Here is a 26,231-nt window from a genome sequence, read left to right as displayed (position 1 = left end):
TGAGAGGATGGGATTTCAAGGTATTGTATTGGCTCTGCCCTGAGCAGTACTAAGGACCATGACTCCTCTGGGATAGGAGGAATGGCAGTGAAGGCGATGACAGACAGCGAACAGCTAACCTCTAATATCTGGGGCAGGAAGCAGAGGAAATTGGTGCTGACAGCTGTGATGGTCTCAGGGGGTTCAAAGCAGCTGTTGCTGTTGGGGCAGAGATGTTGGTGCATCTTCAGCCTTTCTCTCTCAACTCTCTGGCATATAAATCAACTGAATTGTGTTTCCATTTTGAACAACAACTTTCTAACTTTCCCAAGCTCCTAAAAGAGCAGCTTATTATCACTTTCTTTACTTTCCTACTTTCCAGAGACTTCACTGTTTTCTGGCTTCTGTCCCTATCTCTCTCTTCAGAAACTGCCATTGCCAAAGTCATTAGTGTTCTCTTAGATCAAATAGGCACTCTTCATCTTATTTGACCTCATTGCAGCATTTGGCGTGATTGGCCACTCCCTCCAACCTGCAGCTTTTCCTCCACTGACATCACTGAAGTTAATTCTTCTTGGCTTTTTAAAGTCTGCTTTTACAGCCACTCTCTTTTCTGCTCAGACCTTTTGCCAGCTTCCTTTACCCACATATTAAATTTTGTTACTCCCCAGTGTTTCACGTAGGACCTCTACTTCTTACTCTGTATTTTTACCTTGAATGATTTCCCCCAGAACTTTGCCTTTAACCACCATCGTATGCTGTTGATTGATTCCTGTATTATATCTCTAGACTCCTGTGCTTGGCTCTGGAACACCTCTGTAGGGTGTGTCACAGACTCAGTATGTTCAGTGTGAGAGTCATAAGAACTACCTGCAGTTCTTGCTGAATTCTCTGTTGTGGGAATTGGCACCACCCTCTACCCAGACCTTCAAATAAGGGGTTGTTTTGTTTTCTTCAACCTAAATGAACACTTCGAGTTTTTTCTTTTAATTAAAAAATTTTTTTAATGTTTATTTATTTTGAGAGAGATAGGGAGAGAGACTGTGAGTGAGAGATAGGGGAGGAGCAGAGAGGGAGAGAGAGAATCCCATGCAGGCTCCGCACTGTCAGCACAGAGCCCAAAGTAGAGGTGGAACTTAAAGCTATGAGATCACAACCTACAGCAAAATCAAGAGCTGGACATTCAACCAACTGAACCTCAAGAGTTTGTTTTCTTTCTTTCTTTTTTTTTTTTAATTTTAAAAAATGTTTTGTTTATGTTTGAGAGAGAAAGAGCGCACAGTCGAGCACAGGTGGCAGAGGGGCTGAGAGAGAGACACACACAGTATCTACAGCAGGTTCCAGGCTCTGAGCTGCTAGCCCCGAGCCCGATGTGGGGCTCGAACTCACAGACAGATCATGACCTGGGCCTAAGTTGGACATTCAACCGACTAAGCCACCCAGGTGCCCTGAGCTTTGTTTCATAATCAGATAAAATGTAGGAAAAAGAAAGTAAAAATTCCTTCATAGTCACACAGTTTAGTTATAGCCAGTGGCAGCAGTTTATACACTTTTGTCAGTTTTTGTGTTCATTTATTTATTTTTATATACATATACTTTATATAACTTATTTTCATATAATTTTATTTCATGATATTTAAATCATGTATATACAACAATTAGCCAGTCTCCTATTATGAGACCCTTAGTTTTTTATTTTTTCTGTTACAAATAATGCTGCAGTAAACATCTTTGGTATATAAATCTTGGTGTAAGTAACTGTAGGACAAACTCACAGAAGTAGATGACAAGATATAGACATAAAGAACCTTTTCTTTCTTGCTGTAAAAGTGTAACTAACATGTTTGGGTGTGAAATTTTTACTTTTTTTAAGTCACTGTTTCCAAATTGTTCCCTCAAAAGATGATAGCATGCCTAATTTTGGAAGTAATTTTTTAATTCCGTCACCCTTCTACCTGTTTCTTTTCATCTTCCTTCCTAGCTGTCAGTCACCACTTGTTATAGATTCTTCAGTGTTTGTATCTAATGAATTCATTCTTTTCTAGCCACCTTTACAGCTGCCACTTAGAGCAGACTCTTAGTAATGTCTTTCTCGGATTACTGCAACGTCGGCCTTTTAACTGGTCTCGCCTTGTTTCTAATCTTGTCCCAGTGGCTACTGGGATGATTTTTCTAAACGATAAATGAGGTTCCTGCTCTTCTGGTTGAAATCACTTAGTGGTTCCCATTTCCTCCAGGATAAAACTTATTCTCTTCAAGATGGTAATACCAGGTCCCTCAGAGCCAGCTTCTGCTACTCCCCTCATCTCTTCCCATGCACACCAAAAGATTTGGGATTTCCCATAAAAGACACACTTTCATATCTCAGTTTCACTTTGTGTGCTATTCTCCGCCACCCCCCTCCCCCCCCCCCCGCGAATGACCTTTTTCCTCTTGATGCTTCCATCGAGTCAAGAATTGGGAAGGTGCCCTTTCCTTCAGGACTTCTTCCCCAGACTGCCAGTTTGGGCTAGGGGTTTGTTTTTTCAGTGTTCTTCACAGTATCCTGTGCATAATGATTTATGTATTTGTTATATTCGACCGGATGAGAAGTTTTGTGAAAGGAGGGATTATGTTTGTTTTAGTTATTGTGATATCGTTAGTGCCTAGCCAAAAACTTTAGTTTGTTAATGAATAAACTAGGGTGCCTGTTAAATGCAGATTAAGATGTAGAGGGGCGCCTGGGTGGCTTAGTCGGTTAAGCGTCCGACTTTCGCTTAGGTCATGATCTCGCGGTTCGTGGGTTCAAGCCCCGCGTTGGGCTCTGTGCTGACTGCCAGCCCAGAGCCTGGAGCCTGTTTCAGAGTCTGTGACTCCCTCTCTCGCTGACCCTCCCCTGCTCACACTGTCTCTCTCTCTCTCCTAGAAATAAATAAAACATTATAAAAAAAAAAAAAAGATGTAGATCCATGAGAGGCCTGAGATTTCTGCATTTCTCACCAGCTTCTGGGCAATGTCAGTACTGTATGTCTGGAGGACCACACTTTGAGTAGTGGAGCCTCAAAATGTGGTAAGTGCTGGGTTCGTTTGTTGAACGTAAGAACAAGTGAATGAGTGATGACTGTGGAACTACGAATCCACTGAAACGTTGACCTCTTATTAGATTTAAGTGATTCAGAAAAGAGATTGTTGATTCAATTGCTGGACAGAGGGGAAAAAAACCTCAATTAGTTCAGGGTTTAGATTATTTGGAAGAAAGGCTTTCTGAGTCCTTCCCTGTAGAGGTGAAATATATTGTGAAATCATTCTTTTATTCTCTTAATTAGTGATAGAACATTTAAACCACAGGTTTCCTATTTTTTTTTAAGTTGAAGATCTCTATAAATTTGATACACACTATAATCCCAGTGTGTAAAACAGCTGCTCTGGTTGAGTGAAACCCGAATGGAGAAACCAGACCCCCACTTACTTGGCATCTGCCCTGCCCCTCAGGCAACTCTTGAAAGAGCACAAGTTGAAAACTTCTGATCTGGATCACATTATCTCCTTTAGTTTGAGATGTATCTGAGCCAACGTCTTCAATAGAATGGTTTCCTAATTGCTGGGGGCCCAAAATTGATAATTATGACCATGCTTAGAAGGGAACATGGATATATGAAACTGACAAGCATAAGGTTGTATACAACATAATTATCATTTTGGCAAGAAAAAAGAAATTAAAAAATGAAATTCTATTCAATGTTAGAAAGGAAATACTGGGGGAAACTGATATTAGAACAGTGCTGAAGGGGAGGAAAGGGGCCTAATAAAGAAATACTCCAGGGGCGCTTGGGTGGCTCAGTCGGTTGGGCATCCGACTTTGGCTCAGGTCATGATCTCACCGTTTGTGGGTTCGAGCCCCGCGTTGGGCTCTGTGCTGACAGCTCAGAGCCTGGAGCCTGCTTCAGATTCTGTGTCTCCCTCTCTCTCTGACCCTCCCCTGCTCATGCTGTCTCTCTCTCTCTCTCTCTCTCTCTCAGAAATAAATGTAACATTAAACAAAAAATTAAAAAAAAAAAAGAAATGCTCCATAAGGAGTTTGATGACTGGGACACCTGGGTGGCTCAGTTGGTTGAGTGTCTGACTCTTGGTTTTGGCTCAGGTCTTGATGCCAGGGTTGTGGGATCAAGCCCAGTGTCAGGCTCCGCACTGAGTGTGGAACCTGCTCAAAATTCTCTCTCTCTCTCTCTTTATCTCTCTCTCTCCCCTCTCTCTCTATCTCTCCCCCTTCCTCCCTCCCTCCCTCTCCCCCACCTCCCTTTCTCTCCTTCTGTCCCTCTCTCCCCCTCCTTCCCTCCCTCTCCTTCTACCCCTTTCCCCCACTCATGTTCTTGCTCTCTCTCTCTCTCTCTCTAATAAAAAAGTTTGAGGTCTACAAAATACCTTATAATATGGTAGAATGTTTCCCGGTGACCAGAAATAATAATAGCTTAGTAAAAATCACCAATTCTCAAAATCAGATTCTGTTACTGTAGGAAGAAACTAGGAAATATTGATCAAGTTTCTTTTTTATTCCATCCAGCAGCCACCAGTTAAATGTTTGGACAGGGTCAGTATTGTCAGTGTTTAATTGCAGGGCCTTCTACTTGTGCACCTTAATGGTGCTTCTTCCTGTCAAAAGGGGAAAGAGGTTGGATATACTGGTGAGAAAACCATTATTGTATTTTATGCCAGGTGTTCTTTGCATGCATGTTTATAGGAAGGTAAAGGTAAGAGCAGAAATGGAGAAGATTGTGAAATTGGAAAGTGTGGAGTTCTGGAGCAGCATAAATTGTAGAGTTAGGAGATGCTTTTTCATGGATGGTGTACTTTGTGTTGGGAGAGTGGAGCGAGAAATTTCCTTCTCCGATCTGTTTTGTTTAGAAGCATATTTTATACAGAAATTCAGTGATTTAGCAAGGGCCCTTGCGGGGCAGTAGGCTGTGAAGTCCCTGATAACCTCTATTTCCTAAACGGAAGAAACTGGAGCCCTAATGAGAAGTGCCTTTCCTTAACCCAGCCCCCATTAGTCTAATTGGAAAAAAATGGTAGAGAAGTTTCAAGGTATATTTTTTGATATTACCCTTCTATCATCTTCTAGGCTAAGCACTTGGATAAAATTGATATACCTGTGGATCCTGTCCAGACTGGTCTTGGAAAAGTCTCAGGTGTACCTCTCTAATGATTAACCCCATTGGCTCTAGTTAAAGGAGTTCTGGCATATGTTAAATGAGCTTATCCAAAAGAAAATTTAAGTTTCACTTTGCTTCTTCATTAAATGGCATGTTGCTCTTTGTCCTTATGTATCCACCTCTTCTTAACACTAATTGGATATTATTGGCCTTTTATTATTTGTTTATTTAAGATTTTATTTTTAAGTAATTTCCACACCCACCGTGGGGCTTGAACTCAGGACCAAGATCAAGAGTCACGTGTTCCACTGATTGAGCCAGCCAGGTGCCCCTGATATTATTGATCTTATCAGTATGAGTTTCAGAACTGGCTGAGACTGCATAAGACTTATTTTCAGGAACCTCTAGGATGGGAGTAAAGATAACTTTTGCCTCTTTTCTTCATTGTGAATATACTACATTTCAGTTATCTTACAGATTTTGTGGGCAAGTGTGAGAATTTTGCCAGAATTCGTGTTTCAAGTCTTCTGTTGGAAGTGCATTCCGTGTTCCACATGATCAGATTACAAATGAACTTTTGGAATATAATCCATTTATAAATTGGGGACTTGCTTATATCCTGAGATACGCCTTTTGAAGTTTGGGAGTCATAGATTTAAGACAGTGAATAATGATTACCTAGAATGCATTACGCAGAAGGCACTGCAAACGAAAGTAAGATAAATTAATGATGACAAGTTCATAAAGGTTTCTAAGAGAAAGCTTGTATTTGGTGGATTATAGTCTTGACCTTTTATTTTGTCTTTGACTTTTAAAATTTTATTTTAGGATAGTTATTTGTACCTTCCTCCAGTTCTGCTGTTGTTCACTGTCATGACTACCATGGAAATTAGTGTTCAGCACATATTTATAATGTGTCAATAGTAAGTGAGACACTGAGAAAGACGTTGAAAGGTATAAAGAGGAGTAAGTTGTACCTCAGTTACTAGTTTTTTGCCCCGTTCCATCCTGTTCCGTTAATGAACAAAGCAGTAGGTCTTTTATCAGAACTAATAAACGTGAGCTTTCTTTTTTTCCCCCTCCCATTTTAAGTGCTATGGACTAAATTTGAGGCTAGTGTTCTGTTTATGGGGGATAATTTCTTTGGGACCTGGTTAGAGGTTGAATACTAGAAAACCTTTTTGGAAATGGTGAGATTTGCCTTTCCTCTGTCCTCTGTCCCTTTGTAGGCATCCCTTGATGGCTGTCCTGCATTTCTAGTGTTCTGCCCAACAAATCCTTGCTTGGATATTAAAGCTGATGAGAAATTTGTGTGCATTGAATTTTTGCATTTTGAAGGTCTCATTCTCATTATTGAGAAAGTGCCTTTCTCCAGCTCACCAAGGATTGAATAAATAAAGACTTGAAATATCACACCAAAAAAAAATGCATATATCTTTACTTATAGAAACCTTCATTTCTGAAGCATGGTCCAACAGATGTGAATATTCTTCAAGAATAATGGGATAGAACTTTTGAAATTATGTCTTCTAAGCTGAAAAACCTTATACTAATCAAGCCCCTTAAAATTAGAATGGTGTTATATATTTTACCATTTAAGTATTTTTTTCTTTTTGGGGGGGAGATGTATATAGAGAACATATGTAGAAAAAAGTACATAAATCATAGGATAGTTTGCAGAATAACTGTAAACCAAGAGTTGTATAAACACTACTCAACAGTAGCTAATTGTGAGCCCCAGGGAAGCCTCCTATATGTTTCTCTCTGAACCAACCCCATCTTTTTTTTTAGGAGTAACTGCTGTTCTGACTTCTTGAAAATGGTTTGTTTTACCACCTGTATAGTTCTAAGTAATATAGTTTAGTTGCAGTTTATATGAGTGAAATTCTGTATTCTTTTGTTCAACATGTGCGGTATTCATTTATGTAGTTTTATTTCATCCACTGTCATTACTGTGTAATGGATGCACCTGTGGAAAAGTACTCCATAATTAAAAAAAAAAAATCTATTTTACTGATGAACATTTGGGTTGTGTCCAGGTGTAGACTATTACACTGTTGCTCTGAATGTTCTTCAAGTTTCCTGGTATGTGAATATGTCCATGTAGATACATACGTCGGAATAGAATTTCCTATAATCTGTATAGTAATAGAAAATTATTATTAGGTAATACTAAACTATTTTCCATAGTGATTGTACCTGGTATGTATATCCTCCAGCAATATATGAAAGTTTTTATGCTTCATATATTTGCTGACCCTTGGATTTGTTAGATTTTATTTATGCTCAGTACTCTGTTTATATAAATAGCTTATGACATTCTTAATTTTCATTTTAGTGTTTTTGAATGAGGTAAATACCTCTTATTTATTGGTGATTTGGCTTGGCCATTCTTCTTTTGCGAAGTGCCCAGTGAAATCTTTTTTCATTTTTTTTCTTGTCGACTAATAGACATTCTTTATATATTCTAAAGTTACTAGTTTATTGCTGCTTAAATGTGTTACAGATATCTTCTCCCACTCTGTGATTTGTCTTTATCATTCTCTTCATGGTATCTTTTGATGAAGAATTTCTAAATTTAATGTAATTGATTTGATTTATTACTTATTTGTTTATTTAATTTATTTTTTTAATTTTAAAATGTTTTATTTATTTCTGAGAGAGAGAGAGAGAGAGAGAGAGAGCGTGAACAGGGGAGGGTCAGAGAGAGAGGGAGACACAGAATCTGAAACAGGCTTCAGGCTCTGAGCTGACAGTCAGCTCAGAGCCCGACACGGGGCTCAAACCCACAAACTGTGAGATCATGACCTGAGCTGAAGTTGGACGCTCAACTGACTGAGCCACCCAGGTGCCCCTATTTATTTAATTTTAGACAGAGAGCACAAGCAGAGGAGATGGGCAGAGGGAGAGAGACAGAGAGAATCTTTAAGCAGGCTCCATGCTCAGTGTGGAACCAGACACAGGGCTTGATACCACAACCCTGGGATCATGACTTGAGCCAAAATCAAGAGTTGAATACTCAACCATCTGAGCCACTCAGGCACCCCATGATTTATTAGTCTTTAGTTAATTTGTTAGTGAATTTTGCGTTCTAATTTTTTTGTATGAGGGTTAGGTAAAGCCCAATTATTTATTTTTTTTCTAAATGGATTCTTGTTAATTGAAAATACCCACTCTCCCCACCACCCCCAACTCTGATCAGCACAGCTCTCTCTTTCATATATCAAGGACTTAACCTCCTGGGTGGGTGTGTTTCTGAGCTCATTGCTTGTTTCCATTGGTCCATTTGTCAGTGCCTACACCAGACCCTCAGTCTTAGCTATAATAACTGTAATAAGCCCTGTGATATGAGAGAAATAAGTCCTCCCACCTTATTCTTTTTCTAACAATGCCTTTCTTGGCTTATGCTTTGTCCTTTGCATTTCCATATGAATTATAAGATCACTGTGTGATCTTGATTAGGATTGGTTGCATGAAATCTGTAAACCAATTTGGGGAAAATTAATATCTTCATAGTATTATACTGTGAACATGGTTTAGTTTTACATTATTTAGATTTTCTACAAGGTCTCCTGATGAGGTTTTATAATTTTCTTTGTGGCTTACACATCTTTTGTTAGATTTATTTTTAGAGATTTCATACATTTTAATGCTATTGTGCTATCTTAAATTTTTTTTTTTAATTTCCCACTGTTAGTAATTCCCAAATTGTTTTAAAGGGATAACCGAGTTTGTATTTGTTATCTGCCATGCTGGGTGAGACATAAAGAGAAGCAAGCAGGAAAGAATGGCATTGAAAAGGGCGTACTAGGTCCTCTTTCACAGGCTTTTCTCCTCTGTGGAAAGCCTGTGGAAGAAAGGGCAGATCATGTATTCTTTTTTCTGTACGGGGACGCACTGTACCCTTCCAGTCTCCAGTGTTACACAGGAGGTGCTAATTAACTGCTGGGAGAAGTAAAAATTTCGAGTGGGCAGTTTCTGATCTAAATTACAATATTTCCTTGGGAAAAGGAAAGAGAGAGATATAACAAGTTACTTATGTTCCTCAGGAAGCCTGGTTGTCAAGGATTTTCTAGATTAGGTCTCCCAGCTAATGTGAAAATGCCTAAATCTTAAGTATGTCAGTTCACTAAGTGATTCTGTTTAAAATGTGATTTAGAGAATATCCCAACCTAATTCATCTCAGCACTTAGAAATAATCAATTTCTCATTTTCATGTATTCATCAAATGTTGTGCTAGGCTCCTGGAGAACAAACAGATCCCAGATCTCCCTCTTTTACAGTAGTGAAACAGAAACAAAAATGAGTGGATGTCAGTCCCAAAAATGAGTGTAAATTGCTCTTAGCATGTGGTTTATTTTGTCTTTTTCCAATGTACATTTTAAAAATAACTGAGCTAATACTATGCTTTTTTCATTTAGCATTATAGCTTAAAGTTTTTCATGTCGTTGAAATATTTTTGGAATTAGCCTTTTTAATGGGGGATTCTGTACATCATTTATTTAATTTTTGCCCTGGTTGGACGTTTGCTGTTGTTCTTTTAATGTTTATTTATTTTTGAGAGGAGGGGAGGGGTAGAGGGAGAGGGAGACAGGATCTGAAGTGGGCTCTACACTGACAGCAAAGAGCCTGATGTGGTGCTCGAGCTTCTGAACCATGAGATAATGACCTGAGCCGAAGCTGGACGCTAAACCAACTGAACCATCAAGGTGCCCTTGCCCTGGTTGGACATATGAATCATTTCCTATTTTTCGCACATATACTGGTATTCAGATGACCTTTTTCTGCTTCTTGGATTATTTCCTTAGAAGTAGAAATATTGTCTTAAATCATTTCACTATTTCAATGTTGAAAAATTTATTCACTATCTGTTGAGCACCATCTGTGTGTTAAGTATTGGAGAGATATTAAGAAACAAGAGAGGTAAAGTTCACATTGTCATGGAATTTACATTTAGTGAAAGAAAGTTAGAGTTATACAAACAAATTCATAGTTACAAACTTTGGTAAGTGCTTTGGTGGGGGGAAGCACATGATATTATAACAGAATAGCAAATCTCATAAAGATGGTTCTAGTTTAGGGGGTGGAGAGGGATTGGTTGGGAAAGGCATCTTTGAGGAAGAGGTATGTAAGCTTACAGCCGAAGCACAAGTGGTGTTGATCAAATGAAGGAAAGAGAGAATCGCATGGGTTAAGGCTGGCAGTGGGAAAGAGGACCGGGCACAGGCAAGGATTGTTGGGGAAAACTTGGCACAAAAGAACTAAAAGAATACCAGTAATGTAACTGCAGAGAGGAGAAAGTGATGTGAAGTAAGTAAATAGATAGGGACCAGATCACACTGGACTTTGTAGGCCTTGTCAAGAATCAAGATTCTTGAGGAATACTTTGTCCCATTCCATTCCAAATGGCCTGGCAATTTATACTTCTCTCAACCCTGCATGAGTGCCTGCCTCACTTAACGTTGATAATCTCATTTGTAAAAGAGTTTGCTAATGTGATAAATGAAATGTTTTCCTTTTAATTTGTATTTCTTTGGTTCCTGTGAGGAAAGAACCTTTCCCCAAACGTTTGTAGCCAGTGGATGTTTCATTGTTTTTGATGATTCAGTTTATTTCCTTATCCATTAAAACATTATTTTAAAAAAAGTTTTTTTTTTTTTAGTGTTTATTTTTGAGACAGAGACAGAGCATGAGTGGGGGAGGGGCAGAGAGAAGGGGAGACACAGAATCTGAAGCTGGCTCCAGGCTCTGAGCTGTCAGTAGGGCACAGGCTCAAGAACTGCGACATCATGACCTGAGCAAAGTTGGACGCTTAACCGACTGAGCCACCCAGGCGCCCCTAAAACGTTATTTTTAAGGTTCTTCCAAAAGTACTCTTGTAACAGACTGGGAACCAACCACTTATCAGAATTTGTAGAAGAGTTTCTTACATGTCTCTCACTCAGTATATACTCTGGATAAGGGGTTGGATTAGGTCAAGACTGGTGTTTCTTTTGGCTTTGTTATTTTATAATCCATGGATATATAAGTCTGTGGAGTTGGGAATCTAAAAAGAAATCTATAAACTCTGGTCCCTTTATTGTTTTAAGAGCCAGCTCATACCATCTTTCCTCTAAGAGGCCATCTAAGTCTCTTGTAAACAGAACTAATTGCTGCCTCTTCCACATTCATTTAGCTCCTTGTTTTTATTCTTATTTAGTACTTTATTTTTTCATTTTTCTATTTTAAATTATTGGTTAGAGATTTTCTCTCCTACTCCTTCCTTCCTTCCTTCCTTCCTTCCTTCCTTCCTTCCTTCCTTCCTTCCTTTCTTTCTTTCTTTCGTTCTTTCGTTCTCTCGTTCTCTCGTTCGTTCTTCCGTTCTTTCGTTCTTTCTTTCGTTCTTTCTTTTTTAACATTTATTTATTTTTGAGAGGCAGAGTGAGACAGAGCTCAAACGTTGGAGGGGCAGAGAGTGAAGGAGACACAGAATCTGAAGCAGGCTCCAGGCTCTGAGCAAATGTTCAGCACAGAGCCTGAGGCGGAGCTTGAACCTACAACCGTGAGATCATGACTTGAGCCGAAGTTGGATGCCCAACTGACTGAGCCACCCAGGCACCCCATACGTTTTTTTTTTTGTTTGTTTTTGTTTTTTTTAAGAGATTGACCAAAGGGGAGAAGGGCAGAGGTGGAGAGAGAGAATTTTAAGCAGGCTCCATGCTCAGTGTGGAGCCCGGGATAGGGCTTAATCCCGCAATCCTGGGATCATGACCTGAGCTGAAATCCAGAGTCATATGCTCAGCTGACTGAGCCACTCAAGCACCCCTGTCCTACTTCTTTATAATCCCACTATCCTTGAGGAGAGAGGCAGTGTCAGTCTGGTTCATCCTTGTCTTTGTGCCCCCTCTGGCATTGACATTGTGCCTGATGAGTGTTTCAGACATACAGTATGAATGACTTGGCTGTTTATGCTTATAGCTATCATAGCCCTTAACATTTACTATACTTTGAAAAGTTTTCTGAAAATATTGCCTTCATGTGTCTTGAAGCCAAGGAATAGCACACCTATGGTAATGTGTGATCCTCCTAGGTTTGCTGTTCTTGACTGGGTTTTTCATTAGTAGTAGATTTTGGTCACAGGAAATGGAAGCTGCCCAAGACCTGTAGTGACTTGCTTGTGTGCTGGGTTGTGTTATCTTTGGTTGTTTTCACCTTGCCCAACACCAGGTATCTGGAGGAGAGACTTAACTGGTTGGGACCTGTACATTTTTTCATGATGATTAGATTTTTATAGAGATGAACCTCAGTAAACTGCGTGCACTTGTGAGAACCTAAATCAGAAGTGGACATAGGAACAAGATTACATTTTAGTGTTCCGAAATCCTGTGGAGATCACAAAAGGCATCTGTTACATTGTGTATAGTACCTGTCTATACTACATTCCATCCTAGAAATGATGTCAGTTGTTGGTGAAGTTGACAGCTTTTGATGGTTAAAGAATTGCTTATTTTGTAGTGAACTAGGTGCTCTGTTTTCTAGTTTCTCCCACTCATTCCCTACAATTTAGGCATTTTCATTGCTATTAGCTCTTAAAATCCCTAAGGGCATTATTGTGGTTGTCCTTATTTATGATAACTCTGTACTTGAATGCTGTGGATAATTTTAGTCTTCCTCATGTAGTTTTCCAAATAATAGCACCTTAAGCATATGCTTTAGTGAAAATTTTAACAGGCTATACCTGCCTTTTCTGAGTAGGTAGGGATTCTTTTGTTGTTAGGAACTTTTCCCATACTGTTAGAATTTTCTATGCTAAATAGGGCTCTTCATTTTGTTTGGCATACATTTATGAATGCTGTCACATGTCAGATACTGTGCTCCATCTGTTAATGTAGAGGCATTAAGCCATGTGGTGAAGAGCATTAATAGAGGTGGGCACAGGTTCTGGGGAGCATAAATGAGGGGTATTTAGCATATCCATGGAGGGTGTGATGAGGGTGGGGAGAGTGCCAGGATCATTAGAAGGCAGCAGTTAAACTGAGTTTGAAGGATGAATAAGAATTATTTGGTAAGAAGGATGATTTTTAATGAAGGCAAGGCTGGGGAGAAGGAAAACAGTTAAATTTTTTTTAAAAAATTTTTACTTTTTTTTTTTTTATTTCTAGGAGAGAGAGAGAGAGAGACAGCGTGAGCAGGGGAGGGTCAGAGAGAGAGGGAGTCACAGACTGAAACAGGCTCCAGGCTCTGAGCTGGCAGTCAGCACAGAGCCCGACGTGGGGCTCAAACCCACGAACCACGAGATCATGACCTAAGCGAAAGTCGGATGCTTAACTGACTAAGCCACCCAGGCGCCCCAATTTTTACTTATTTTTGAGAGAGAGACACACACAGAGTGTGAGTGGGGGAGGAGTAGAGAGAGAAGGAGACACAGAATCTGAAGCAGGTTCCAGGCTTTGAGCTGTTAGCCCAGAGCCTGATGTGGGGCTTGAACTCATGAACCACAGGCTCATGGGCCAAAGTCATGGGCTTACCTGACTGAGCCACCCAGGCACCCCAAGAAGGAACACAGTTTAGAAACTATTGCTGAAGTACACAGTACCACTATGCAATATTTTCGTGAAAAACTTTGACCTGAATTGGATCAAGCCCTTGTATTTAACTCCTAATTTACTGGAAATATAGGGGATAGAGCAGCTTGTTAAATGGTACCATGGGGGTATAGTTAGCAAAGTACAAACTGTGGGAAAACAACCTTATTTTTTCAACAAATAAACTACAAGAAAAGAGAAAGGAATTATGAATTTAAAGAAGATTTAAGAGACACATCAATGAAATGCAGTATATTGTCCCTGTTGGACTCTGATTTGAATAATCAACACTAAAAAATTTATGAGACAGTTGGGAAAATTTGAACATTGAATAGTTGATGATATTAAGGGATTTTTAAAACTTTGAGTGGTAATAATATTGTGGTTCTTTTAGATGTACAGAATAAAAATGAATGGAATGATGGTTAGAATTTGTTACAGAGTGATCCAGTGTGGGGCTGGATACTGTGTGTGGTGGGGGGGGGGGGAGTATGGAGAGGCTGGGCCATGTGTTGATAAATTTTGAAGCTAAGTGATAAGGTACATAAGCAGGTTATTATTCCATTCTTTCTGCCTTTGTGTTCCATTGTTTCCATAATAATTTTTTTTTTTTAGTGTTCATTCATATGTTTTTGAGAGAGAAAGTCCGCGCATGTGGGTGTGCTTGCTTGTAGGGGAGGGGCAGAGAAAGAGGGAGAGACAGAGAATCCCAAGAGACCGCTGAGCTGCTGGGGCAGAGCCCAAACCCACCAACTAGGAGATCATGACCTGAGCCAAAAAATCAATGTTTTTTTTAAAAAAACTGTTGTTATGGGGTGCCTGGATGGCTCGGTTGGTTAAGTGTTCAATTCTTGATCTTGCCTCAGGTCATGACTTTACTGTTCCTGAGATTGAGCCCTGCTTCGAGGTCTATGCTGAAAGTGTGGAGCCCACTTGGGTTCTCTCTCACTCTCTCTCTCTGCCCTCCCCCACTCATGTGCACACATTCTCTCTCTCAAAATAAATAAACTTAAAAAAAAAATCGTTAAGAAAAGAAAAGAAAAAAAGAAGCTGTTGCTGTACTCCAGGCAAGAAATATGAAGGACTTGAAATAAAGCACTGATTGTAGGCATGGAACAGAAAGGAAGAACTTGAGGAATAAATTATGAAATAGTCATACTTAGGTGTCTAGGGCTTGAGGGAGGGGTGTCTAAGTTTATGGTTGGGACCTGAATACCATTATTTAAGATAGGAAAAATGGAAGCAACGTGTCTTGAGGGGTTGGTCCAGGGTGGCATTGATGTTTGTTTGGGGACATAATGAGTTTCAGATAGCAGGTAGAGACGCGCAGTTGATAGCTTGCAGATAAAGTCAGAGCTGGGTGTGAATCAGTATGTAGGTGGTAGTTAATCCTAAGAAAGGATGAGATTGACCAGGCAGAATATGTAAAAGAGGGAAGGGGGCCTCCTAATAGGAATAAAGAAGAGAGCTCCTTAGTAAATCTTAATAAAATTAAGGAAGTAGGAAGTTTTAAGTAGAGTGTAGAAACTATGACACATCCAGCAGGAAGTTCAAGTAGGACAAGAATTTGTCTAGCTCCCTTTGGTTATGAGCATTAAAGGCCTTTAGGGAGCCTTGTGGGGGGGGGGGGGTAGCTTTGTGAATACACTATATTGATACCCTGCAGGTATTAAGTCCCTTTAGTGTGGATTAATAGAGACTGTAGCATATTAATTTTGTGTTGGCTAGCTAGAGAGTTATGATTAAAAGCAAAAGAGGTTTTATTTAATTGGAAATGGAGATCATTACCCTTCATTCCCTTGGTGCCATAAACTTGAAAATCATGTTCACTTGTACAAAGACCTTGTCAAAGTTTACTTTAGTTCTCTATGAAATTTTGCTAACTGGCACAAAAAAAAGAGTGGCACAGAGGCTGTCATAGGAGTTCAGACTTCTGGCTTTGTGAAACCTGTCGTAAAGCCAGTTTCACAGTGAGTCTGTCGCTGGGCTGATACTCTTCAGGGTAAATGCAAAATCTTAGCAGTAGGCAAAGATTCTGTTGCTTGTTTCCTTTTTTAAAAAGATTACTTTTTTAGATTTCTGTCTAAAAATTGTTTTCCTTTTCTTTAGCTCCTTTGATCCCAAGTTGCAGGTGAGATAATGTGTGTAGAATTGCTATGAAAAAGTTAACCAACAGTTGCATTGTGATGCGTTACTGCTGCCACCACCATATATGACTGTCACTATTTCTGTAGGGCTGCAATATTGACAGTTATGACCCTCTGGGCCCTCTTCTACAGCAAAAAGAGACATTTTGGCAGGAGGGAAACAGCCCTCTGCCCTTCCTGCCATAGTCTGTGCAGGAATCTTATAATTTGTATTTATTTTCCTGTAAGTACAGAACTGTGAGAACTTGTTTCATTTGAAAAACCCTCACACAGCAGATTGTACTGCCCACAAGGGACAAAGAAATGATTCAACCTTTGAAGGATGCTTTTCCTTTAGTTGCTAACCTCTGACCAGACTACTGGGTAGTCTGAGAATTGAAATTTACCCATTTTTCATAAGACAGTTGAAAATTTGGTTGCCAGAAGGGGCTGGTGAGAATGCTTCTGTCTTCCCATAGCAGCACGTAGCCCACACTGGCTGCCACTTGGTTGCCTGTTGAGTCATTCCCACATTTCTATATCGAGCTTTGCTGGCTTTTCTTTTAAACATGATGTTCTTGGAGTGAGGAAGAAAGGAAGTTTTTCTCTCCTCTCTTCCATAACATCTCCTCCACCCCAAGTCTGCATTGCTTTCTTTCTCCTAATAACAGCGTATTGCCCTCAGTCATTCTGAGACTGTTTTCTCTCCTGAGGTCTCTCAGTGGTGGTCATTTATCATCAGTTTGACTCTGTAAGCATTATGGCATTTGCTTGGGCTGAGCTGCAGCAGCAGGCTTTCCAGATACAGGCTGCTGCTTCACCAGAAAGATGGAGGAATTCTAGCTAACGTACCAAACATGGATTTCTAGTTTCCAGCTGTTTAAAAGTCCATCAGATATGCTAAAAGGCACCTTAATATCCTTATTATGACGGTCAGTGAGTGAAAAGGACTGTGAAGGTAATGAGTGAGCCTTTCATTTTGGATAAATGAAATTGCTCTGGTTGGAAAGGATTTTAGTTTGTTTTTGTTTTTTGCAGTGAAAGGTAAAATGCCTGTATTCATTCGTTCTTTCTTGTTCAGAAGAGGCTGCTCCGTGCTAGTGGAGAAAGAACTAAGGTTTAAGGGAAATTCTTATATATTTGAACTGTCATCTTATGTGTTGCATACGTCTAGCAAGATCACAACACATTTTAGAAAAGTCAAATAACATCAGTAAAACTGTCTATTGACAGATCACATGTCTCACATAGGAACAAATTAAGAGGCTCGTTTATCGGATTGGCAGATCTGAAAGACAGATTACAGCTCTGGAATGTATTCAGATGACTTTTTGAAACAGATATTTTAATTGGAGTGGGGGTGGAGAAATAGTTGTACTTCTCTAGTTAAATGTTCAGCTTCCTTAGTCTGTTATCCATAAATATCACAGAAGAAAAAGCCCTTAGAACTCTTTTTCAGAAAACTAACTCACCACATACAATTCTCTGTATGCATGTGTTTATATGTGCCTGATTCCCATCCCCACCTCCCAGTAATGGGTCAGTAATTGGGCTTGTTTGTTTCAAAAGATTGAGTTGTTTGAATTGTGTTTTAATCTGTTGCTCTAAACTGCATTAGCAGCCCAGTCCCTTATACTAAAGGTTTTGAACAAAACCTTACCTTCTCTTCCTGAAAAGGGTTGGGGGTGGGGAGGAAGCATTTGATCTGTGTTCTGAAGGTCTCTTTCTGTATGTCTCTCCCCCTCCCCCCAGAGACGAACAGCAAGGGGGAGGAGCTCACTCACTGTTCTAACCACACTTCATATGTCTTAACTTGAGCGCCTTTTGGTTTCCTGTCGGCAGTAATTCAACTCTGTGCCATCTTGACTTGCCTGAAGGGTGGATAAATTGGTAACTGCACTGAGAAGGGGACTGAGTTCTCACAGTCTGATTTGAGCATAAGGCACGAGATTGAATTTATGAAAGCTTCAGTTGCCTCTGAAGACAACATCTTCTGTGACTTTGAATTTTTTCATGATATTTGTGGGTTGCTGTTTCTGAGAAGAATCTGTCATGACTCTCCTGGAACCAGAGATGTTAATGATGGCTGTGCAGTCCGGTAATTCTGATTTCCTGCAGATCCTGTTTGCCATGGGTTTCTTTAGTAAGGTTGCGTATATCTGTACTAGGATTGGATGGAAATGGGAGGAAGATAGATGGGGCTAAACATAAATCGTCCAGTGAATGTGCTTCATGTTCAGGTTTTTATTGTAAAAAGTATTAGTCTTTTTTTTCTAATTGCAAACTCCAGTTATTCAGACAGAGCTTTGCTTTAGATGTTTACTGACTTAAGATTGTTCAGTGAGAAGAAAATATTTTCCTGTAATTAAGTGGTTTATTATCATCTGTAGCACTGCTTTTAATGTAGGATAATTAAATTGCTTTTGCTGTTTTATACATTACTGTCTACACTCTATTATTAATGTCTCTTCGTGACAGAATGTTTAAAAAATTTTCTTCAGTTCTTTCTCATTTGTGGTATAAACTTCTTTCTGTATCTTCTTTTGGTTCTTGGAAATGTTCTTTTATAACCCATAAGATCGAGACTCTTAAGTTTCGGAGATGGGAAAGTTTGAGCTAGAAAGGAGTCAACAGAAAGAATGTTGAGATTTTTGAAACTCTCTCTTTGTCTCAAAACAATTTTCTCAATTCAGAAGTGTCTTTTAAAATAGTTTAAAATTCCAGTTTGTTTTTAATGGTCTCCTTTACTTTTAGCATTTTGAAACTTGTAAGTTAGTTATCTAAAAATAGGGAATGTACTTTTGTTATTTTTAGACTTCTGCTAAAATGTAGTCTGTAGCATATCTTGAAAGATTCATACAAGTGGCATTTGCGGACCTTTCCCATCCACTGGCTTTCACTCATTAGAATGAGCTGGACTCCTAGTTTTTGGCAGATACTGTCTCAGGCAGAATTGGTCTTACTGTTCTCCTTGGGGAACACTTAGATAGTATGTTGAAAGACACAGATATCCATCTGAAGAAGGGATCAGATGCTATTAGGTTAAGCTTTATGAACAGGGAAGGGCAAAGAGGAAAGATACTGCTACTGTTCTGTTCTTTCTGGTTTTACAAATAAGACCACGACGAGTAATTTTTTAGTTGAGTTCTCCTGTTCATATATGCTATATTTTTTAGGTTGTTGCCTTTCCTTTTCCTCCCCCAGATCTGTTGGACTCCCTGTTCTAAACAAGATAGTATGCTTATCTGACTGTTTCCCACCTGGCTTTGATGAAATCACTCCCGGTTAAACTGGCTTGGGGTTTGTTTCGTTTTGTTTTCCTTCTCTGTGTTCTGGTTCTCTGTTGTATGTGGGCAAGTGCACATTTTATCTTAGGGAGTATAAGTTAGCATTTAAACTCTCTCACCCTTCTTTGATCACTTTGTTACTTACAGATTATCTCAGTCTAGTAACTTTTCTTAGTAAAGGTTAAAAGATTATTTGCTTTCCCCTAAGGGGACTTACTTCTTGTCCTCCCTAAGAGCTGCTTTTCCTATGACATATGTTGGGCAGGGCTAGCTACCCATCTGTTGGACCAGCTACTTCATAAAACTTTCAAAGGATAATAGTATGTAAGACAAGTACGATAAAATTGACAAGGGTGTTGGATACAGGTAGAATGAAAGGTCTGCAGAGAATAAATAACATGTATGTGTACCTTTGTCTTTTGCCTATGTTTGTAAAAGTAGAGAAACCCCAGTATAGCAAATGGATTCCTTTAGTACTTGTGGTTCCTAAATGTTCAAAATTTTTGTAAAATTGTTACTGTTTTCTTCTGAAGCTGTAGCCATTATGCTGCATTGCAACAGTAGTATGATAGCTGTATTTATGATGGGAAATGAAAAAGCATCATTATGAAGCCTTGATAAACTAAAAGCCAACTTTCTAAATAAGTCAAGATATTTAGACTACATGAGCCATAGGTTAATTTCTAGCAATACAATATTTGGGCTTCCCTAAATATATACTTTATAGGTGAAACTACTGTTTAATGGGATTAAAATTTTAATGTTGATTTAATTTTAAGAGAGAGAGAGGGGCAGAGTGCAAGCAGGGGAGGGGCAGAGAGAGAAGGAGACACAAAATCTGAAGCAGGCTCCAGGCTCCACACTGACAGCACAGAGCCCAATGTGGGGCTTGAACTTACGAACTGCCAGATCATGATCTGCGCTGAAGTCGGACATTTAACCGACAGAGCCACCTAGGCACCCCTGTTTAATGAGATTTTTAAAAATAAACTTTTTAGACAAGATTTAAGATGCAGAATCTTTACCCTAAATTAAACTTTAGGATACTGAATGTTAAGGCAAAGTTCCAGGGTACATTGTGTACTTATTAATAGTGTTCATTTGGCATTTGGAGTTTGGGAGATTTTGGGGAGACATGATGAAGATTTTCATCGTCTTCACTGCTGATGGTCTCTTACTGACCCTTTGAGATCCAGTTCAGATGCTGCCTTTCTGTGAAGTCTCTGAATAGAGTCAGGCCTTCCCTCTCTCTGTTCCTACAGCACCACTTTTACATTGTAGACTAATTATCATTTTTACCTGTCTCTCTAATTAAATGATTAGCTTCTCAAAGGCAATATAGTCATCTGTATATTGGCTCCTGACACTGGCACATGGTAGACACTCAGTAAGTATGTTTTTTGAGTAAATGAAAAATCTGGTTTGGCATACTTCCCCTAATAAATAAGCATAAGCCTTTAAATCAAGAATGTCTCAGAATTTTTTGAAATCTGTTTTGCGTTAAGAAATGAATCCTCCAACTAGTGTCTCGTCTCTTAGCCAGTCCTTGCCCATAGTAGGTGCTGTTGAATGCTTGGCTTTCAAAATTGAACTTCTTCCACACCTGAGGATGTGCAGTGTGTCCTGTCTGTCTTCCTATGATGTGTATTGTTAAATCTAAGTGTTCTGATAAAGCCACGATTAGAGGATTAAAGCATCTGTCACCACTGTGGACACCTGTCTAGATCACTGTAATTAGAAAACTAATGATCTGAGATGGATATTTGGGATTTCTGAAGTTAAGAGTAAGGGAATGTTGGGGCACCGGCTGATGCATTTTAGAACAGAGGAATGCTGGGGCTCAGCTCTTGCCAGCTAGTATGTAAGACTTTGACCAGGCAGGCCTTGTCCCTGTATCCAGCCAGTGTAGTCTTCTTAGTTTCTAATTCCACAACAGTGGGACAGAGTTCCCTTTTGAGAAAGGAATTGACACAGTTTCTTAGGTTTTTGTTGGGCCCTTGACATACCTTGATTTTGATGAGATGCAATTAGGGGGTCTGTTTTTTCTGTCTCTTTTGTGCACATATGTGTACATACCCTCCCAACCCCCATACAGCTGCACTCAGACAAATCCCAGTGCTTGTGTATGTATAGGTTATCTCTGGACAGATCATAAGAAGCTGGTAACAATGACCCGGAGGATTGGGATAGAAGAGACTTTTTGTTCCACAAAACAGTTATCTTCTAGTTTTATTATGATTATGGAATATCACATAAATGTGAAAGAACATACAGAGTATGTATTAGAACAATATATAGAGTATATAAACTCATGGACACGTTACCCAACCTAAGAAATAGAGCAAAATATGCACTGAAGTCCTCCAAGTGCCCTCTCTGATTTATCTCTTAGAAAACGGTTTTCTTTGTTTTTAACTGTATCTGCCTTTTAAATCTTTCATGTTTTGTACCATATACATGCTATTAAAAAATATTAATTAACAATTGAAAAGTGTTTCTCAGTCCATTTTTTCCCTCATCACTTGATGTCTAAATACTTAATTCTTAATAAACTATGAAAGAAAAACAAAACAATACTTAATTCTTGCAGATTTCTTTTAAAGAGCTTCTAGTTCATGGATCATTACAATTTGCCTCTGAACTGTATATTTTATAATAGTTTCAGTTGGGGAGAGAGGAATAGTAATTCATAAAAATGAAGTTGAAGGAAGATGGTGGGCAGGTAACTTTTGCCCTTTTTGGTAGTAGGCTAACTTGTTAAGGAGGGGTCCCCCTGTTTGGGTTCACATCACTCAGGGATTTATAGAGCTGGTGAAAAACTTCCGGACTTTCAGCAATACTTACCTTTTGAATCTCCTAAAAATCTAAATATTAATGTGGGCTTTTAAAAAACCATATTTTTGCTTACATTCAAGGGATTTTAGAGCTTGAGGAAACCTTAAATATTGCCTCCTAAGGTTTAGTTAAGATGACAAAACTGGGGGGAGCCTAGCTGGCTCAGGCAAAAGAGCATGAGACTCTTGATCAGGGATTGTGAGTTCAAGCCCCATGTTGGGTGTAGAGATTACTTAAATAAACAAAACTTTAAAAAAATTATCCATTGAGGATAATTTATTTCCTCAAGTCACGTAATTAATTAGTAGCAGAGATAGATGGAGAATTCATTTCCTTACTCTCATGACAGTGCTCTTTCTGCTGTAACATACTTACAAAGAAACCCTTCGAGACCTCTGATGTATGAGATTGCTTATAATTTTCCCCAGAGATCTTGGTTTTCCTTGGGTTTTTCCATTGCAGGTTTCTATCACTACTCAGACTGACTCACATATTAATAGGTAGAGATAAAAACCAATGCCTGAGTGTATAGCTCCTGCCCCTGAGAAATGGAGTCAAATTCTGTAGGCCCTGTGGTTCGCTGGTGGGCCTCTATCTTGCCTTCCTTCTCTGGTCTGGTTGATGATCTCATACCTTGATGGTGATCTCAGAAGACAGGTAGGCAGACAGATCGCTATTGTCATCAGTATTCTGGATTACATCTTACTGCCTTTTCTCTGACTCATTAATTTATCTGGGATTCCCTTAGAATTAGGACCCAGATCAAAGGAATTTGAATTCATCTGTCTGTCTCTATCCTTTTTTCTTCCATTTTGTTTCCTTTTGGATGAGGCAAGCTGTCAAGACCATGAACCACAGTTTTAGCTTTGTTAAAACAGTGCCAAATGAAATAAAGATGAGTTTCATACAGTCTTGTTTCTTTTGGAACTTTATTTTTATGATTACCACATGCATTGTTTTTGAAAGGATTTTCTTTATAATAACAAGGAAAAAAATACGAAAAACCCTCACTCTGCCATCAACAACAAAAAGTAACTTTCTCTGCCTTTCTCTCAACAAGTTAAAGGGCAGTATCAGGCTGAACTCATGGTGTCTGGGGTCTTCTTGATCTCATGGCAGTCACATAAATGGGATGGTTGCTGCAGCATTGGAGTAAGCATAGTCCAAGGGCCTCGAACAGAGGAGTACGTGACAGTTACCCAGCAAAAATAAATTTAGTTATGAAATGTTTATAGTCTGTACATGATAAAGATTTATGTGTATTAGTTGATCTTGACAGCAACTCTTTGAGGCATCTATATCTTTACATTTTGTGAAGGAGGAAACTGAAGCTCAGAGAGGCTTCAGGACACACAGTAAGAGTTTACATTCAGGTTTTTTACTTTAAACACTAATTACTTACGCTTTCCATTTAAAATGAAGATCAAGGGTGTCTGGGTGGCTCATTCGGTTAAGCGTCTGACTCTTGATTTTGGCTCAGGTGATAGGCTAGAGCTCTCTCCACTGAGTGTGGGGACTGCTTGAGATTCTCTCTCCCTCCCTCTGCCTCTTCCCTACTGCACACGAGCACACGTGCACCGTCTCTCTAAAAGAAAAAGAAAAAGAAAAAGAAAACGAAGGTCAGATCAGAGCCCTTCTCACTCAGAACCTGCTAGTGGTTCTCATTCACAGGAAAAGCCTCAGTCTTTATAGGGCCTACAAAACCCTGCAGCTCGGTAACCCTCCAACGGCATCTGTCCCTCTTCTCTCACTTGATGGGTCCTAGCCGCACCTCTCTCTTTGCTGTCCCTGCACACCTTAGGGAGTGCTCCTGTTTCAGGGCTTTTGCGCTTGATACTCCTTCCACTGGGGCACTTTGTGCTGGGTAGCCTCCTGGCTTGCTCCCTCACCTCCTTCAGATCTTTGTTCAAATGTCACTTTCTCGGGCCTTCCCTGACCACTCTAAGATCCTTTTTTTTTTTTTTCCTTCATACGATTTATCATCTGAGGGAACACCTGCTTTATTTGTTTGTTTATTGTTTACTGCTACCCTGCCCACTAGAATATAAATACCTCACAATGGGGACTCTTTCTCTGTCTCTATCTCTTGTGTTCTGCTGTTTCCAGCACTTGGCACATATAATAAGCACTTAAAATCATTCTTGAATAAGTGATATATCAGAAAATTTGGAAGGTGTTTTAGACAAATATGTTCCTGAGACCGTGCTTTTCAACTATTTTGTATAGCATGCGCTGTAGTAATGAGTGTAGTGGTTCTCGCAGTGTGGTCTGGGGAACCCCTGGGTATCCCTGAGACCTTTTCAGTAGGTACGAGATGAAGGCTTTTTGTATATTAAAAAAAATTTTTTTTAATGTTTTATTTATTTCTGAGAGAGAGAGAGAGAGATACAGTGTGAGCAGGGAAGGGTCAGAGAGAGAGGAAGACACAGAATCTGAAACAGGCTCCAGGCTCTGAGCTGGCTGTCAGCATAGAGCCCGATGCAGGGCTTGAACCCACGAACCGTGAGATCGTGACCTGAGCTGAAGTCGGACACTTAACCGACTGAGCCACCCAGACGCCTCTTTATATATTTATACTAAAATGTTATTTACCTTTTTTACTGTTGTCCTCTCATGAGTATAACTATAGTTTTCCAGAGTTACATGATACATGATATCTCAACAGATTGAATGAAGTATTTATGAAAATTCAGCTGTCTTTTGGTAAATTATACATTAGATTTGCAAAATTAGTAAAACAGAAATACTCTGGGTTTTTTTGTTTGTTTTGGAAAATAATTGTGTTTTTCATAGAAACATGTTATCATGAAACGTGGGTTTATTGTTATTTTTTTAAGTAATAATAAATCTTTTAAATGTTTTCATTTTTAATTTCTTATCTGAAAACATCTGGTAGATATAATCCACAGTAACAAAAGCTCTTTGAAGTTCTCAATAACTGTAAGAGGGTAAAGGTATCATAGCATCCAAGTTTCAGAAGAGTAGGCATAGTGTTTAAGAGCATATGGGACACATGGGTGGCTCAGTTGGTTAAGTTTACAACTTCAGCTCAGGTCATGATCTCACAGTTCATGGGTTCGAGCCCGGCATCAGGTTCTGTGCTGACAATTTGGAGCCTGGACCCTGCTTCGGATTCTGTGTCTCCTCTCTCTCTCTCTGCTCCTACCCTACTTGCACTCTGTTTCTGTCTTTCAAAATTGAGTGTTTTTAAAAAGTCTGAGAGCATTGACTTTGGAACCCAGATTTCTTAGTTCTGCCACTAACTAGCTGTTTGATCTTGGGCAAATTCCTTAAACTCTCTGTGCTTGTTAATTTCATCGCTAAAATAGTAATAAAAATAATGGTAATAGTTATTAATGCCAGTCCCAGGAAGTTGTTGTAAATATTAAATGAGTTAATATATGTAGAATGCTTATAATGATTCTGGCACATAGTACTTGATGCTTAAAAAAATTTTTTTTAATGTTTATTTTTGAGAGAGAGAGACAGATCTTGAGAAAGACAGAGGCAGAGATAGAGGGTAGACACAGAATCTGAAGCAGGGTCCAGGCTCTGAGCTGTCAGCACAGAGCCTGATGTGGGGTTCAAATTCACAAACTGTGAGGTGACCACCTGCACCGAAATTGAGAGTCAGATGCTTAACTGACTGAGCCACCCAGGCGCCCCAACAGTTTTTTTTTTTTTTTTTTAAATTTCTTCCTGTATATTCTGACAACTTGCCACAACTCTTTGGCATTTGGCAACTCCTATAAAAGTTTTTAAAAATGTTTCTTCTTTAATCTTGAAATAATTCTGGGAATTTTCTCTAAGGAAATTATAAAAGGTATATAAGATTTATGTATAAGGGTGCTTATAGCAGTATTGTTTATAATAGTAAAAAAAAACCTAAAACAAGCACAAATCTAAATTTTATTTTATTTTTTTTAATTTCTAGGATAGAGAGAGAGAGAGAGACAGCGTGAGCAGGGGAGGGTCAGAGAGAGAGAGAGTCACAGACTGAAACAGGCTCCAGGCTCTGAGCTGGCAGTCAGCACAGAGCCCGACGTGGGGCCCAAACCCACGAACCGCGAGACCATGACCTAAGCGAAAGTCGGACGCTTAACCGACTAAGCCACCCAGGCGCCCCGCACAAATCTAAATTTTAACAGTAGCAGTTGGTTAAATAATTTATAGTGCATTCACATGATTGAATATGATTAATGTAGTCATGAGATTATTTGAAGATGTGGAAAAATGTTTACTATTTGTCCATTTGGTCTTTAAAAAATGACTATAAGAATATATACCAGAATATTATTAGTTGTTGCTGAG

General features: G+C 39.2%; 1 protein-coding gene across 2 annotated transcripts in view; it reads left to right on the top strand.

Annotated features, from left to right (window-relative positions):
* Positions 1-17,648: 17,648 nt before the first annotated feature.
* MRTFA (myocardin related transcription factor A) overlaps positions 17,649-26,231 on the top strand; it is a 100,162-nt gene continuing 91,579 nt past the window's right edge. For both annotated transcript variants that reach the window (XM_039235709.1, XM_039235700.1), the window contains exon 1: positions 17,649-17,896. In XM_039235709.1, coding sequence (XP_039091640.1) covers positions 17,851-17,896 — 46 coding nt within the window. In that variant the 5' untranslated portion in view covers positions 17,649-17,850. The remainder of the gene's footprint in view (positions 17,897-26,231) is intronic.

The sequence above is a fragment of the Hyaena hyaena genome, unplaced genomic scaffold, assembly GCF_003009895.1.
Source record: "Hyaena hyaena isolate Hyena2069 unplaced genomic scaffold, ASM300989v1 scaffold_4, whole genome shotgun sequence".
In the NCBI taxonomy this organism is placed as follows: domain Eukaryota; kingdom Metazoa; phylum Chordata; class Mammalia; order Carnivora; family Hyaenidae; genus Hyaena; species Hyaena hyaena.
Note: the sequence above shows the minus strand (reverse complement) of the source record. Positions and strands in the feature narration are given on the sequence as shown.